The 15,483-nt window shown below is 37.1% G+C and overlaps 1 protein-coding gene across 2 annotated transcripts in view; it reads left to right on the top strand.

Moving 5' to 3' along the window:
• The window catches only part of LOC122844568 (transcription factor COE1-A-like), a 99,626-nt gene that overhangs the window by 78,942 nt on the left and 5,201 nt on the right, over nucleotides 1–15,483 (top strand). The window contains exons 11-16 of one of the 2 annotated variants that reach the window (XM_044140160.1): nucleotides 3,147–3,235; nucleotides 9,263–9,328; nucleotides 9,412–9,574; nucleotides 10,084–10,266; nucleotides 11,019–11,216; nucleotides 13,340–13,408. In XM_044140160.1, the coding sequence (XP_043996095.1) occupies nucleotides 3,147–3,235; nucleotides 9,263–9,328; nucleotides 9,412–9,574; nucleotides 10,084–10,266; nucleotides 11,019–11,216; nucleotides 13,340–13,407 (767 nt within the window). In that variant the 3' untranslated portion in view covers nucleotide 13,408. The remainder of the gene's footprint in view (nucleotides 1–3,146; nucleotides 3,236–9,262; nucleotides 9,329–9,411; nucleotides 9,575–10,083; nucleotides 10,267–11,018; nucleotides 11,217–13,339; nucleotides 13,409–15,483) is intronic. The other variant, XM_044140161.1, reaches the window with a different exon arrangement.

Here is a 15,483-nt window from a genome sequence, read left to right as displayed (position 1 = left end):
CATCACTGCTGCAGCTGCACTCTTGGACTTCATGTACGCAAACACACCCCTTTGGTTTCCACATGTTAATCCAGCATAACTTCCTACCTCCACCTCGCCTATTGCTGAACTTTCAGGGTTCAACAATGTGGTGATGACATAAGCTCAGCATTTGTCAATAACTGAAAAGCACAGAAATACTGCTCAAACCCTTACATTTTGATGCTATCCTGATGGACAGAGCTTTCAGAGCTCTCCTTGATTGACATATTGATTGGATAAAGACTTTGGATGAGGGTAATTGGAGCATTAAAGGGGCCCTAAGTGTTCTTTAAAACCTCTTCTGATTGTATCTGTACTGCCATTATCATACAGATGTTTTTGACACTACCAATTTGAAGCTTTTTAGTATACCTATATCTGTATGTATATATAAAATGTATTTAGTTGCTTGCACTTAATCCCAGGTGATTCTGATGTCATCTAAAAAGATTTAGAAAAATTGGAAGCTTTGTTCTGTTCATTTATTTATGTAACAAAACCTCTGTAGTGTGATTTAGGTGGAAAATACCTGGATTCTTGGTGCAGCATTAAGAAAGATTTGTCCTAAACCTGGTTGTTTGAGAATTTGCCTTCACCCCAACTCAACCACTTGAAATTACCACATGTATCATAATTTTGATGCAATGCAATAAAAAATATCTCATCATTCAGCACAACAAACATTCAGGAGGATGGAGTGAGGTTCCTGCACTCAACTTAGGAGTCACAGTTCTTAGGAGAGCAAGGGGAGGTGTGAAGAAGAAGCCAGGTATAATTTAAAAACAAAACCAGACAAAGCATGATTTACATGACAAAACGTCCAGCTTTGCATCCTTGAAAAAATCACCTTAGAGTATTAGTTAAATGCACAGAAATTTTGGATTTCTTAACTTTTACTTTGTCCAGTGACACTCAAAAGGTCCTGGAAATCCTGGAGACCAAACATCAATCATAATCAGATGAGAAAGGGGCCAAAAACTAAATGTTTCTTGATTTTTGTTGGAGTATTAATTCTTCTTGCTTGTTCTTGTGAGCAGTGTAGTTTTTTTCTGGTTGGATGTTTTTTCTTTGTGTTTTATCTGAGACTTGGATTAAAAAATAAGCTTAATGCTGCTATATTAAGAATAGCACTGGGTAAACACAAACATTATTCCCATTTATTTTTTACTTTTATATTTTAAAGAAACATTTATTAATGAAAATTAATTAGTTTGTCAGTGAGTGGTACATTTCTTAATTTCTTGCAAGCTAGTAAGTGTAACATTGTTGTTTGTCAAGCCAGAAACGGCCTCACTATAGAAATTTAGATAATTTGAAGGCGTCTTTCGGTTTTTCACTTGTTGTGTGGCGCACACTGACGTTTCACACCAGAATAAGGACTCTTATTGTGAAGGGCAAGAGTTGGAGATGGTGAGTAGTTAAAAGAGAAAACCGGACTTTATTGTTGAGCCATTTTGTTTTGTTGGAAGTATATCTTGATCAAAGCGAGACTCCAAATACCTTCCACCTTTTTTTGGCTGATTTCCATAGCATGATGTTTGTGTTCAGTTTATTTCTATGCTTTAATGCTCAACTTGAGGAAAACAGGAAATTGTTTCCTACAAAAATAAAGAAGCTGCCTCAACCTGCTTTAACAACATGATAAATTATTTTTAGATGTCTTTTCCTCGGCAAATGACTCACATATTTAAATATAAAAACACATGCCCACTTCAATAACCCACTTCTTCTATAAGTTAGAAGAAATACATAAATACATTAGCAAGGTTCACCATTTTTCAGTTCAGCCCTGAAATACAAACACCTTCCGGTGTCAGTGGGGTATTTTGAAACAAAAAGAGAAGTGATTGTTTCTCCTCACTAGTCTGATTCCCCCCTGCTGACTCCTGCAGATGTTTGGATTGTGTGTGTTAATTAGCACAGCTGGGCTAAACACCAGCAAGACCAGTGTTAAAAGTGCAACATGTAACATTTTGAAACTATGATCAGAAAGCTTTATAATCACACTGATGACTGATGTTTAGCCAGCAAAGTTTAATTTCCATATTTAACCATGTGCAACACACAAAGGTTGTTTGTGAAATACTGCATTGAGAAATTTTTAGCCTCTGAAAATTGGTGCAAAGTTTTTCAACACAACAAGGGCCAATATTGGGCAGCTAATGGGAATTATTTTTATTCTGACAAGCAGAGAGAATGAAGAGCTTTTAATGAACCACTAGAAAGCTATCGTGTTTTTGGAAAAGGTCTTTGATCCTTGCAAAAAGGTTTTTAGTTAATTGATGGGATCACATTGTTACATGTCCTCTGCTTTACTCTCTGGGAATATACATTTCACAGTCAGCACTATTATTTACAGTTGCATCAGGAAGCTATATTTGGAAAGCAAAAATCTATATATGCAATGTATGTGTTCCCTGACAGGTGGTTGTTTTGAGTGCTGTCCAAATCCAATCTGTAATACATGTGAAAATGTGAACCTTTAAAATGGCCTCCAGTGACTTTTTGTATTTGTATTTCTCTTTGGGTTCAGTGTGTCAGCTTCTGAATACATCTCTCTCTAATCACTGTTGGGCAGATGATATGCAGCTCTACACCTCTCTTTGAGTTGGTGAAATTTCTAAACTCCACACTTTGGCAAAGAGTTTAGACACAGTTGGATGGGAGACAGTTTTCTTGTATTAAATGAAGAACAAACTGAAATACATTAACATTGCACTGGAACGATGACAAATGAGCATCTTGTACCTCTGTGTACTTTGGCAAAATCTTGTTTGGAATCTTGGCTCAAATTTTAACTCAAGTTTCACTTTGGATGCAAATGTCAAATTCCTTGTTTTCTCATTTAACAAATATTGCCAAACTGAGATCCTTTGTCTCACATCCTGAACTGTAAATAGTTATTCATACTTTTCTTTCATCACGTTCAGATTATTTTACACATTTCTTGGCAAAATGTAATGGTTGGTAATGCTTTTAATTTTCAAACTGCTGGAGTCATGATGGAAAATCCTACATATCTGCTCTTACATGATATATAATATCAGAGAAAAGCATGGACTGTTAATGTCATCTTCATTAAGTTTATTTTACTCATCCTCTTTCTATTCCTCTCTTTTCTGCAGCACTGAATGAACCAACCATTGACTATGGTTTTCAGAGACTTCAGAAGGTGATCCCTCGGCACCCTGGGGACCCTGAAAGGCTTCCAAAGGTAGCAAAAGTTTTTAGCTTGATCTTTTTCCAAAGTTAAGATTAAAAAAAAAACTTCTTAAGAAAAGTACGACTCTACAAAAAGGAAATATTTGAGTTAGAAAGCTTTGCATTCAAAGAAAAACCTGCTGAGATTAACATATAGGACAGAATACTTCCAAAGATATTTTTGTTTCTTTTTATTTTGCTAAGCATCAAATCTCAAGTGGATTGTATGTTTACCTCTAGATGAACTCTCAGTTAGGGTAGGGTAGGGATAGGATTAGGGTTAGGCCTTCATAAAAACAGAGCGATTGATTCTTTTCCAGATCAGAGAGTCATATTTGATTATTTGTTCGTTGGCTGAAATTCAAACAAAGTGTTAAGAAGATCAGCAGATGTAAATAATTAACAACAAACGATGAGTTGTGCTTTGATACCAAACTCCACCATCGTGATCTGTACATGCAGGAGGACTCTCCTCATGGTGCGGCTGTTTTCATGTGAGGGCTCGGTAACCTGATTGAAATTAAAATTTTTGGGAGAGGTAGAGGGGAGACTTGGCGGTCTCCTGAAACAGCTGCTGCTGAATGACTCCTTTTTGTTTTGGAGCTGGACCAAGAAAGGCTGTCTTTGGTGTGACTTCATGAAATAATGGGCGCTGGTCATGATGTGATGATGTGTTGATGCTCTGATGTCAACACAGTCGTGCCAACACCCTGCATCCGTCCACATGTGTTATCAATTGCACACAGCGTACATCATGATTGTGGGAATGTGTGCAACACAGAACACACCAAAACGGTCTGTAAAAACAATAATGTAAATGTTTCTGCATCTGCAGAAATGTAAACCCTATGTCCTTACTGATTTTTTATTTATATATACGTGGCCAGGGTTTGTTTTTCTCACTGATGGGGCTCTCCTTTCCTTCAGGGTGTGAAATTAAAACTCACTGTCAGAAAAAATAAAACATCTCTATCAGTTCTGCCAATTTTTCTTGCGTTTAAATGTTTATATGTTAGTAGTTAGAGAGAAGAAGCAACCCCATTGTTGTGCACAGAGTACGCACTCTTAGAAAACATGATCATACTTTCCAGTCAAGTTATCAGATTGGCCCCTTACTGAGAAATAAACATAATCCAAACCAACATATTCCAGTTTAAAAAGGTAATTGCCCCCATAAAACTTTATGACTATTTGTTTCAGCAGCAGCAACAAGGCAAATAAATAAATGTATAAATTGTTTAGATTCACCCACAATGCAGTGCGTTTAACTGTGAACGGACAGTTTAAAGTCACAACTAATGTACAATGAAGTGAGTTCATTTATTTTGCAAAGTAAAGTGGAGACGTTCTCCTCAAGGTAGGGAGCGTTATTCATCGTTCCATAAATTAAGGTAAGTCATTTAGGTCCTAAAGAAGTACAGCTGGACCAGATCATCATACTGGTACCAGCATATTAATCTGTTGTATCTATCCATGATATTCTCTTTTTTTGTAATGCTATGTATTTTTTTTATGCTGGATGTAACAACACTTTCTAAAACATTCCCATTTTTTCTCATTAATCCGCCAAGAAAGACGTCGTTCTTTTGACATGCAAGTCATTTGTGATCTTTTTGATCAACTGTTTTACAGTATTTTGGTTAAGTTGCTGTTAATTTTGATAGGCAGAAAACTCTTGGAAAGATTCACCACTGCACCATGTTTGATCTGTTTCATTTATCATGGATTCTCAAGATATTTTAAACTTTTACCTCGTGTTATTATGCAGGTTCTATTTAAGGGGTTTGTTGATTCCACAGGTTAGCTGTGGTTTTAATTAAATCCTTACTTATTGCAGAAAATGGTTTCAGGTTTTGAACTTTGGAGTTCAGTATAAGAATGCACTGCAGAAATTGGCACAACTAACAGAATAAAATCCTAATCTTGCATTTGAAGCTTGTAGTTTCTTGCATTTGTGAAGTATCCTTCTGGTTCATGTTTTTTTTTTTTTCTTTTTTCTCCCATTGTGAATTTTATTTTGAGCAACATGATGTCACCCAAGATATTTCCAGGCAAAGCCACAATGAGAATAGTCATGCTGCTGTAAATACAAAAATCGATCAGGGATCAGGTTTTCCCCGTGTTTGAATGATGACTACAACTGGACCCAAACACAGTATTGCTTTTAGATGTTTTTTGTGAAGGTATTAGAAAGGAGAACTGTAACTGTTATAGCAGTATTGCAACAGTATTTTGATTCTTTTTTTTTTCTGGTTTTGTTTAGTGTGAAATAGTTGGAATATGTGATTCTGTTCACTGGCATCAAATGCAGTTTTGGCTGCTTGTCGAGTGTCAACCAGTCAATGTATAATTTCTGAGTGTGTTGGCGGCACCACACAGACGACAGACAGACGGAGCAGTGGAGTGTGAGAGAGGATTACCAGTGAACAGCCGATTCTATAATTGTTCAATGAACATTCAGGGGATTTTACTGGCAACACACACAGGCAGGCACTAGTTCAGCTGCCAGTTTGTGTCACTGTGATCTCCTCAGCATCCATCCATATCTGACACATACAGTTTGCACCTTACCCTGTGCTACTCTCTGTTTTTATACTGGGACACAGTGACGTTTTGAAGAAGCTTTGCATTCAAAGAAAAACCTGCTGAGATTAACATATAGGACAGAATATTGCAACTACTCATCTGATCCTCTGGTTCGACACTTGGTTCATGCAGCTCAGGGATCTCAAACTCCAGTCCTCGAGGGCCGCAGTCCTACAGTTTTTAGATGTGCCACAGGTACAAAACACTGGAATGAAATGGCTTAATTACCTCCACCTTGTGTAGATCAGTTCTCCAGAGCCTTAATTATTCTATTCAGGTGTGCTGCAGCAGAGGCACATCTAAAAGTTGCAGGGCTGCGGCCCTCGAGGACTGGAGTTTGAGACCCCTGATGTAGCTGTTAAAATATTTCACAGTGAAGTGGGAAGCTGTTTTAAGAAGCAGATACATAATCAAGTGTCGCCAAATATTTTTACCTAAATAGTTCCAATGTTAATATGCTCAGATACAGATGTAACCAGATGTTTACATGTTACACATAAGAGTTTCTTTCTCTTGCGGTATAAATCAGACAAAACGTTTCCTCTTCTAGGGCTGCAGGGATTTTATTTCTGTCAGCTAAATACCAGAACAATAAAAGTGAGAATTTTTAAAACTAACAACAATTAACATTAATTTCAACCAACTGTAAGGTTTTTCTTGAGAACTTGGAAACATTGAAATAATCCATCACAACAAAAGTAATAAACTCTGATGTGGAAGAACACTGTGAGCTGTCACTGAACATACAGAGTCAAAACTGGGACTAAAGTCTAGTAGATAGAGAGACTGGAGACAAAACCAATAAACTCACTATAGGTAGACCACTGATGAGTGGTGTTTCAACAAAGTAGCATCAGCAGAAAAAAATTATCCGTTAGAGATGGGTGGTTTCTTTATGTGACTCATGCAGCTGACATCGCTATGCACCTCATTTTACTGATGTCATACCTTCACGAGGTCACATCATTGGCATCACCAAGATGAGTAATCCTGGATGAGTGTGAGTAATGCAGGTGATGCGTCAATATATACTGAACATGAAACTTTCCAACATACATGTAGTGCTGAGATGTATGAGTGTGTGACTCTCATGCACTTAAATCGACTTCACCACCAGGGAGAGGCAATGAAATCTGAAACCACCATCTAACAACACAGAGATGATGTCCAAAGAAAATTTGTGGACACATGTCGATACCGCTTCCTATGTGTGTAATTGTGTCCCACGTGAAAAGCATGACATCATATCTATGGGAAGGGTGACCCTCCATGTACGGCATCCCTAATGGCCCATTAGATGCGGATCAAGCTGCTAATGTACCAGCATTAGGGAGAAATAAGTCACATATGTGTCATGTATGTGCTTGTTAGGCACATGCACGTTACACACACATGTGACCCCAACAGATACTCAGCCCAATGTTTCCTGGTCATAATGCATACAGCATGTGTGTGTGGATATTGCATGGTTATCATTTTAGCACAGCTCATAAATCAGACATTAAAAGCACCTTGACAACTCCTGTGAGTCTTTTCTCTCTTCCAATAAAATGTCTTTTCTGTCTGACTCAGTTCTCTCCATATTTTCCTGAGACAGTTCACAGTAAAGGGAAAGAAAGGTTATACAAAATGGACTGAAATAGTTAGGAAAATTAGCACATTGAGATAAAAGTTGTGAAAGACAAGTAAACAGCCGCTAAATTAAAAAATAAATAAATAAGAAGCAGAGATTAAAACTATAGAATAATTGTTTCATTTGTTTTTTTCAAATAAATGTCTGGAATAATATCTGAACGATGCTACATTGACATGGTTAGCATGCATTTTTGTGGAAAAATGTTTCTAATTCAAATGGAAAAAGATTGTCTGAATCACAAATTTTTTAAACATTTGTTCAGTTTTGGTTTTGCAGTGTATGTTTTCTTGTTTGCTGCAGATATTTTTTTATTTAATCATCTCTAAAACATAAAATACAGGCCAGAATGTAATCTTTTTTTCCATTCAAAGTTGCATAAACACAATGCAGCTGGGAGTAACTTCATCTCCATTATGGAGGACAATTAAGGGATTATAAATTAGAGACAATATTCTAAATGTGGAACTAAAACTAGATATTTCCTTCTAAACAATGTTTCTTATTTACAAATACACATGTAAGAGATTAATTAGCTGATGGATTTTCTCTTTAAATAACAGATAAAAATGAAAAAAGTCCAAGTGCAATGCATTGGCCAGTAAAAAGATTTGAATGATGCAGCTCCACAAAACTGCAGACCTGATGATGATGATGTTACCAGAGGATCATCTTTCCTTCCCGTTTATCAGTGACTGGCTTTACCGGAACCACTTCAACGCCCGGGATCGGGTTTCTGTGTGTGTATATGTATGCATGCGTGTGTGTGTGCGTGTGTGGGTGTGCGTGCGTGTGTGTGTGTATGTGAGTGGTTCAGCTTGCTAGCCCTAATAATGAGAGGTTAACAGAGAGGCAGCAAGAACATAATAATCTGTAAAAGATTGAATTTAGCTCAGTTGACAGGCACATAAGATCTGCTGACTGGCTGTTCGACCTTTCATATCCTCACACACACGCACACACACACACATGTACACGCACTGATGGAAAGGCAATATGTTCCACCGCCACAAACTCACAGGAGAGCACACATGCGGCGAAGCATGTGTGAGAGTGTCACACAGTGCAGGTTAACTCTGCGAAGTATAGAGTAATTTTCTCTCTGTCACCTCATGCTGTGAAAACGACAACACATTAACTGTTAAACAAGACACCTTAGACCTCGGGGCGGGCCGTCAGAGGAGAGGAGAGAAATAATAAAGGTAACAACCATGGAGGACGAGAACAGCAGAACTTGAACTTTGTGGAGAGGATAGATAAGGCAGGAGGGGACAAAGAAATGGATGGAGGAAAAGGTGAAAGGAATCACAAACGCATATTAAAAAAGCTGTGGAGATTACAAGGCTGGCACAAAAAATTTAACATGTGTATATTTGATTGGTTTAGGGTTGTTTTTTTTTATTAACTGATTGGTAAAAGAGAACAGGAAATGATATCAAGGACTCTCAACCTGCTTTTGAAGAGATGAGTAAAAAAGACAAAGCATTTTATGATCAAATGGCCTTTTATGGGATCTCTAAGGGCTTTTTTGAATTTGCAGATGAGCTTCCAAGAAACTTTTTGCAGTCTAGATTGACTTTAGATTTAATTTTAAATACCTGTCACTTTAAGATGATGTTAAGCTGCATAAAAGCACTCAGGTTGGCAGACGATCATCTACATTTTAAAAGGAGTGAAGTGCAATTTGTTTATCATGAAGAGATAGTTTAAGACAGAAAGGGATGAAAAACGCAAATGGCACTCGATGTTTTAAATAAGATTGAGCTTCAAGCAAATAATTATTATTCAGATATTTTCTCATTTTCTTTCTATTTTTCACAGGAGGTTATTCTGAAAAGAGCAGCGGATCTGGTGGAAGCCCTCTACGGTTTGCCTCATAACAACCAGGTACATACCCTAACACCCTAACAGCTGTCCCCTTGGAAACAGGAAGAAATCTAAAACTGGTATCATGGATGCATTTTTAACAGGAGATCATCCTGAAACGAGCAGCGGACATCGCAGAAGCTCTCTACAGCGTTCCACGAACACACACCCAGCTCTCCGGCTCGACGCACACAGGCATGATGGGAGTGAACTCCTTCACTGGACAGCTGTCCGTCAACGTCTCAGAACCGTCACAAGCCAATCAGGGTACACATTTACACTTTTCACATGGCACAGTTCAAACCATGTAGACAGAAATGTAATTCATTTTTATACTGGCTTTTCACCAATTCATAATTTGCTAAATCATACTTGATTACAGATTATGCAGGTGGAAATTAGCAGAGATATAATACTCCTCCTTTTGAAAGGTCATTGAAATGATCTACATTGACTCTGTGTAAAGAAACAGTAAACATAGAAATAATTTTAATCAATATGTATATAGATATAGATATATAGATACTATGAAGACGGGATTTCTGCAGAGTTAATGCCCTCATACTATCAGCCAGCCAACTTTTTACTAATTAGGTGTAAATAATTGATTGACTTAATTGGGATCAAATTAGAATGAATCTAAATCTGGTTGTTTAATCTGATTTCCAATATTAATCTCTGCAATCAGGAAACTACACCAAGCAACAAGCTTTACCTCATCAGCAACACTTTTTTTACTGTCCTCCAATGTTCCATTATATTGGTATTTATTGCAGGGTTTGTGCGCAGCAGCAGTAGTGTGTCACCTCATGGTTATGTGCCCAGCTCTACACCTCAGCAGACCAGCTACACCTCAGTCAGCAGCACCATGAACGGCTACGCTAACAACGGTGGCATGACCAACCTCGGAGGCTCGCCCACTTTCCTCAACGGCTCCGCCGCCAACTCGCCTTATGCTAGTCAGTGCACACATTCATTGTCCACTCAACACATTATAATAAACAGGCAAACTGTTGTGGATGCACACGTCTCAACACAAGTAAAATATATAGATTCCCGATGGGGTTTAATCCTGCAAAGTATTCAATCAAGCATCAACTCATTGCTCTATTTTATCTAAAAGTCAAGCATTCTCTCTTTTTGTTGTTTCATTTCACCAAATTCCTGTTTAATAGACTGGAAGAACGAGGAGAGAATGATTTGATAAATGCAAAAAGTACAATAGGAAGGAGTGTCTCAAGGAAATGTGCCTTTAAAGGTTTAACTGGTATAAAAATAGATGATTGTGATGAGAAGAGGCTAAACTAACAGGTTTATTTATGTGAGAACTTTATGTTTGTTCAACTTACAGATGATGATAACTTGAAAATGTTGTAAATATTTTATTATGAAGGTGTAATTGGATACATCTGTAGAGATATTTGTAAAAAAAAAAAACTTAGATAGAAGATTAAGCTCAAGTGTTGTGATGAAACATGTTGTTTCTAAATAACAAAAATTGACAAGCTGTTCAGAGGGCTTTAATGAGGCTCATGGGAGGACGCTTAACAAATTAGAAACTGTCAGAGAGAAAACTCGCATCAATACATTTTTTATCTCTTAAGTCATGTGTAATCTTTTTATTTTAACCACAAAATATGTTGCAGTTTAGATTTCTAAAGCATTCAGAATCTATCTCCATTTCTCATTGGTTCTTTTTGTCCTCCATCAGTTGTTCCATCCAGTCCCACTATGGCCTCATCCACATCTCTTCCCTCCAACTGTTCTTCTTCTTCTGGGGTTTTCTCCTTCTCCCCGGCCAACATGGTGTCAGCGGCCGTCAAACAGAAGTCCGCCTTTGCGCCGGTGGTGAGGCCATCGTCCTCTCCTCCTCCTTCCTGCACTAGTGCCAATGGCAACGGACTTCAAGGTAACTGACCACGCTGGTCCGATTCGAGGTGGAGGCATATGTGAAAATGTTTTGTACATAATATGTTTGTGTGTTATTGCTTTTCCTTCTAAAAACAATTATTCCTGAAGGTTTGGATGACAGATTCCTTTAAAACAGCTCTCAGTTCTCATGTCTTGATAAATTAGAATAACGTCAAAATGAAATATTTCAGTAATTCAGTTCAAAAACTGCTGCTTCTGCTTAAACTTTGTGCCTTTCTAGTTTCTCCAGACTAGTTGTCTTTATGGCCAAATAACTTTGGCCACAAAGTAAAATAATGAAGTAATATATTAAAATGTGAAGTTAATAAAAGTTTTTTCTGCTAAAGCACGATGTAAGGAATATCCTTTTTTATAAAGAATTTTTAGTCTTTTGATTAAAAACTCCTTTCCATTTTTTACTTTTTTCATTTTCTATAAAATTTGAACCTGAAGAAAATGTATTAATTCATTTTATTTAAAATTGGATAGTTCCCTTTATTTTAAAAACAATAAAAATGTTATTTAATTTAAACATTAAAACAAATCTAAAGTAGATATGAAAATGTTACATAGCAAATTTCGTTTAGCTGAGTGAAAGGCAAAGAAAATTTACCGCAGTGGCTCTGATTGTGGTAAAGGTTGCTGACTCTGGTAGTTTGATATTTAAATGAAATAATACTATAAAATAAAAATAGGAGAGTCAGACTTTTTTAATATTCCCTCTGGTTCTACAGTGACTTCACACACCCAACTGGAATAACGACGTGAACCACTCAAAAGTGCAAATTAGAAAATATAATCTGATTTATTGTTTTCTGTCATCCATGTACGTTTTACTACAGATTCTCCTTCCAATAAATTTTCCATGAATATGTTTGAATAAACCACTTTTTACAGTAGGAACTGCTGGAGGTTTTATATTCTTTATGGATTCTTTATGGACGGTGTCTTTTAGTAGCCGCCTATGTTACAACATAAATTCTGGATTTTCCTTATCAGTCAGTCAGACGTCTCTGAATCAATAAGAAAGTTTAAATTTTTAGAATGAAACACTGAAAAATATATTTTTTTCAAAGATATTCTGATTGAGCATGGATCTGCATTACAGGTCAAGACAGGGATTACTTAGCTTACGTACAACGTCAAAACGCTGCTGGCATGAATAATAGTTAGATAAGCCCTTCTCTCCGTATTGTGTTACATTTTCTTGTTAGCTCTCGAGTTTTATCTTTGGAGACTTGAGGAATTGAGGCTGCATGATTTGTGCGTCCTTATCCATCTTTTGCAGTAGGACTGTCCTGATCAAGACGTTTTTGTCCCTGTTATCATTTGGAGTCATTTACAACAAGGCATTTGCTGAGCCACTACTAATAAAATGTATTTTTGACTTGAACACTGGATTTAATGGGTTAGCAAGTTGATTATACTTAATTTATTTCAATAATGCGTGTTTGTAGTGCTTTCCAGAAATTAACTTTTCACACTTTTTAAGCATGGAAAACATGATCAATAGGAGTGTTTTTAGCGTTCTGTGATTGTTCTTGTTAAAATATGAATTCTTTGGACTTTCCCACAGAGCACATAGTACATGTGCTTCCAAACTCCAATAAATCACCCCCCACCTTCGTCATGGGATTTATCTGACAATAATATTAAAGCATCATCTGGCATCCATATTTGTTTCCCAGGCTGTTTTTTTTTTCAGACTGTCAGCTGAGAATCATTTTTGACATGTACAGTTTGTATCCAGATTATTTAAAGCAGTCTGAACAGCAGTGGGTCTTCTTTGTATTGCTCGTAATGCACGAACATTAGACAACATTCAGATCAGATGGACAGTGATGTTTAGCAGAACCGGTGCGGTTTAGCAGAATCACATGGCCCTGAGCAACAGAGGAAAAACTGTCTGTTCACAGATGTTGAGATGATGTTCTGTACTCTTAATGGTTATTTGAAAAGACTTTTCTTCTTTGAGGTAATTTGTTACTCATTTTGTGATTAACAACTGGATTACAGTGTTTGATACTATCAAACTTTTCATCTTGTTATTTCTTATTTCTTGTTTATCCTTTCTCATCATCCCTTCCGTCCCATTCTTCCATCTCTGCCTTTTTCTACCAGATCAAACATTTGTGGACTCTAGCAAGTACTCATCAGCCGGCTCTCTACAAGGCCTGGCCTTCACCTGAAGTATGTTCCTCAGCCTTTCTGTCCCCTTTGTTGCCTGAATACATCTGCAACTTCTGACTAACTCACTGAGTTTTCACTCTTGTTTCTTGCTTCTTAGCTTCAAATATTTCAACAAGTTGCCAATGCATTTCGTTGGGATTTTATGCAACACAAAGTAACACATAAGTTTGAAGTGGAAAGGAAAGTATGCACATTGTTAAATTGTTTTTTTTATAAGTTAAAAATCCGAGAAGTTAGAACTGCATTTGTATTCAAAATTTGTTTGTTGGATAAAATTTTTGAGCAGTCAGCATCATATAAAGATAAAGGTGTGATGCAGCGAAGCTATACAACAATATTCCAAACATCGTAGAAACTATAGACCACTATTCAATTCATCTATCCAGAAATAGATTATTGCATAACTGCATCAACCGACCAAGACATGACTATTCCCCTAAGTTGACAAATCAGGCAAAGATAAATCAGCCAACATAAATCAGCTTATTGGAGACGAGCATCAGAGATTCAGAGCTCGCTTAGAAAAACTACTCTTCATGCACTCCACTAATCAGACTTTTCTAAAACAGTGGCAAGAAGAAAAAGGCATTGATATAACTAAACCTGAAGTCCTGTTTGTAGTTTCCTTTCATGTAGGGGATTCAGTCAAGATTTGACAGACCATATTCTGGTGAGATGAGACCAAATTTGAATCATTTGGCCTCCTTCTGCAAAGTATTGTTTTAGGGGGCTGAATACAAATGCACAACAAAATTCTTTGTTTGTAAAAAATATTGACAGCCCAGTATACTTTTCCTTCTACTTCATAGTTCCTGCACTATTTTTTATGTGTTCAATTAGGGATGCACAGATATGAAACTTTGGAATGATATGGAGATGCAATGTGACGCTTTGTTAAAATATATAATCTTATATCTTGCATCCCTACATAAAATCTTATTAAAATGCAATGTAAGATGTGGGGTTTGAACACTTTTGCACGATGCTGCATTCATGTTGTGTACGTAATAATTTCCTCCATCCTTATTCTCTCTCAGTATCCCCTCCTCTTCACTCATCAGCTCATATTACACATCTAACCATCTGTCTCACAACTCCTTCCTCTCCTCTCACTGGGAAGAGAGGCAGGAAGTTGGTTATTTACAAAGACAGAAACAGACATTTGGCACAGAGAATTTATTTCTCAACATCGCTGACTTTGTTTAGCTGTGCGTGTGGAGCGAGCATGTGTGGGGGTGTGGGAACTCAAAGCGAAGCCTCAAAGCACATCTAAAAAAAAAAGAAAAAAAGAAATACACCCCACTTACTGCAACACACACACTCACACACTTCTTTCTCTGTCACACTCTGGGTGATCTCACACGTTCAGCTCACAGGGAAGTGATCAGCAATGACAGCTGTTCGACAGTTTCCACAGTTTGTGTTGTCAGTGTACCTGCCTCGCTCAATGACTGCAACAGTAACTCGACACTTAGTCAAGACATTGAGTTGAGTTTTGCCCTGCTGGTGTTGGAGTTGCTTTTTTAGGCCTTTTTATTTTAACAAGAATAACTTAGGGGTGTAAATTTTGTTACATAAGGTTGTGTGTTTTTCAAGTATTGACATCTGACACCAACTGCATCAAATACACACTTTCTAACAACAAACTGCAACTAAAATGTGAAGTTGCTCTTTATCTATGACACCTGCGAGGTGATTCCAGAAGAAAAAACAGATCAGCAATATCTTTGTTTCCATCATCTTAGGAAAGCATACTTACAGAGTAGATGATAGGCTTGATTTTGGTTTGTGAAGTTGGAAATTTGTAGAAGATTTCCCTTCTAGAACTGCTAACGTCTAAACAATCTTCACTGCATTGCCTGATTTTAGTCCCTCAAGGAGCAAAAGTTAGGCATGTTTTTAATTAGATTGTTGAATTCAAGCTAATTTAATAAATATCAGATTCAGAAATGTTTATCGTAGCTAGATGTTAGCATTACTTCACAATTAGTGTTTTGCTTACTTCAGTTTCCTCCTTTAATTCCACTTCTGTACAGATGGTAGAAACACCATTGATACCACGAACATCTGCACAC

Source organism: Gambusia affinis, linkage group LG15, assembly GCF_019740435.1.
Source record: "Gambusia affinis linkage group LG15, SWU_Gaff_1.0, whole genome shotgun sequence".
In the NCBI taxonomy this organism is placed as follows: Eukaryota; Metazoa; Chordata; class Actinopteri; order Cyprinodontiformes; family Poeciliidae; genus Gambusia; species Gambusia affinis.
This window is presented reverse-complemented; position numbering and strand designations above follow the sequence as displayed.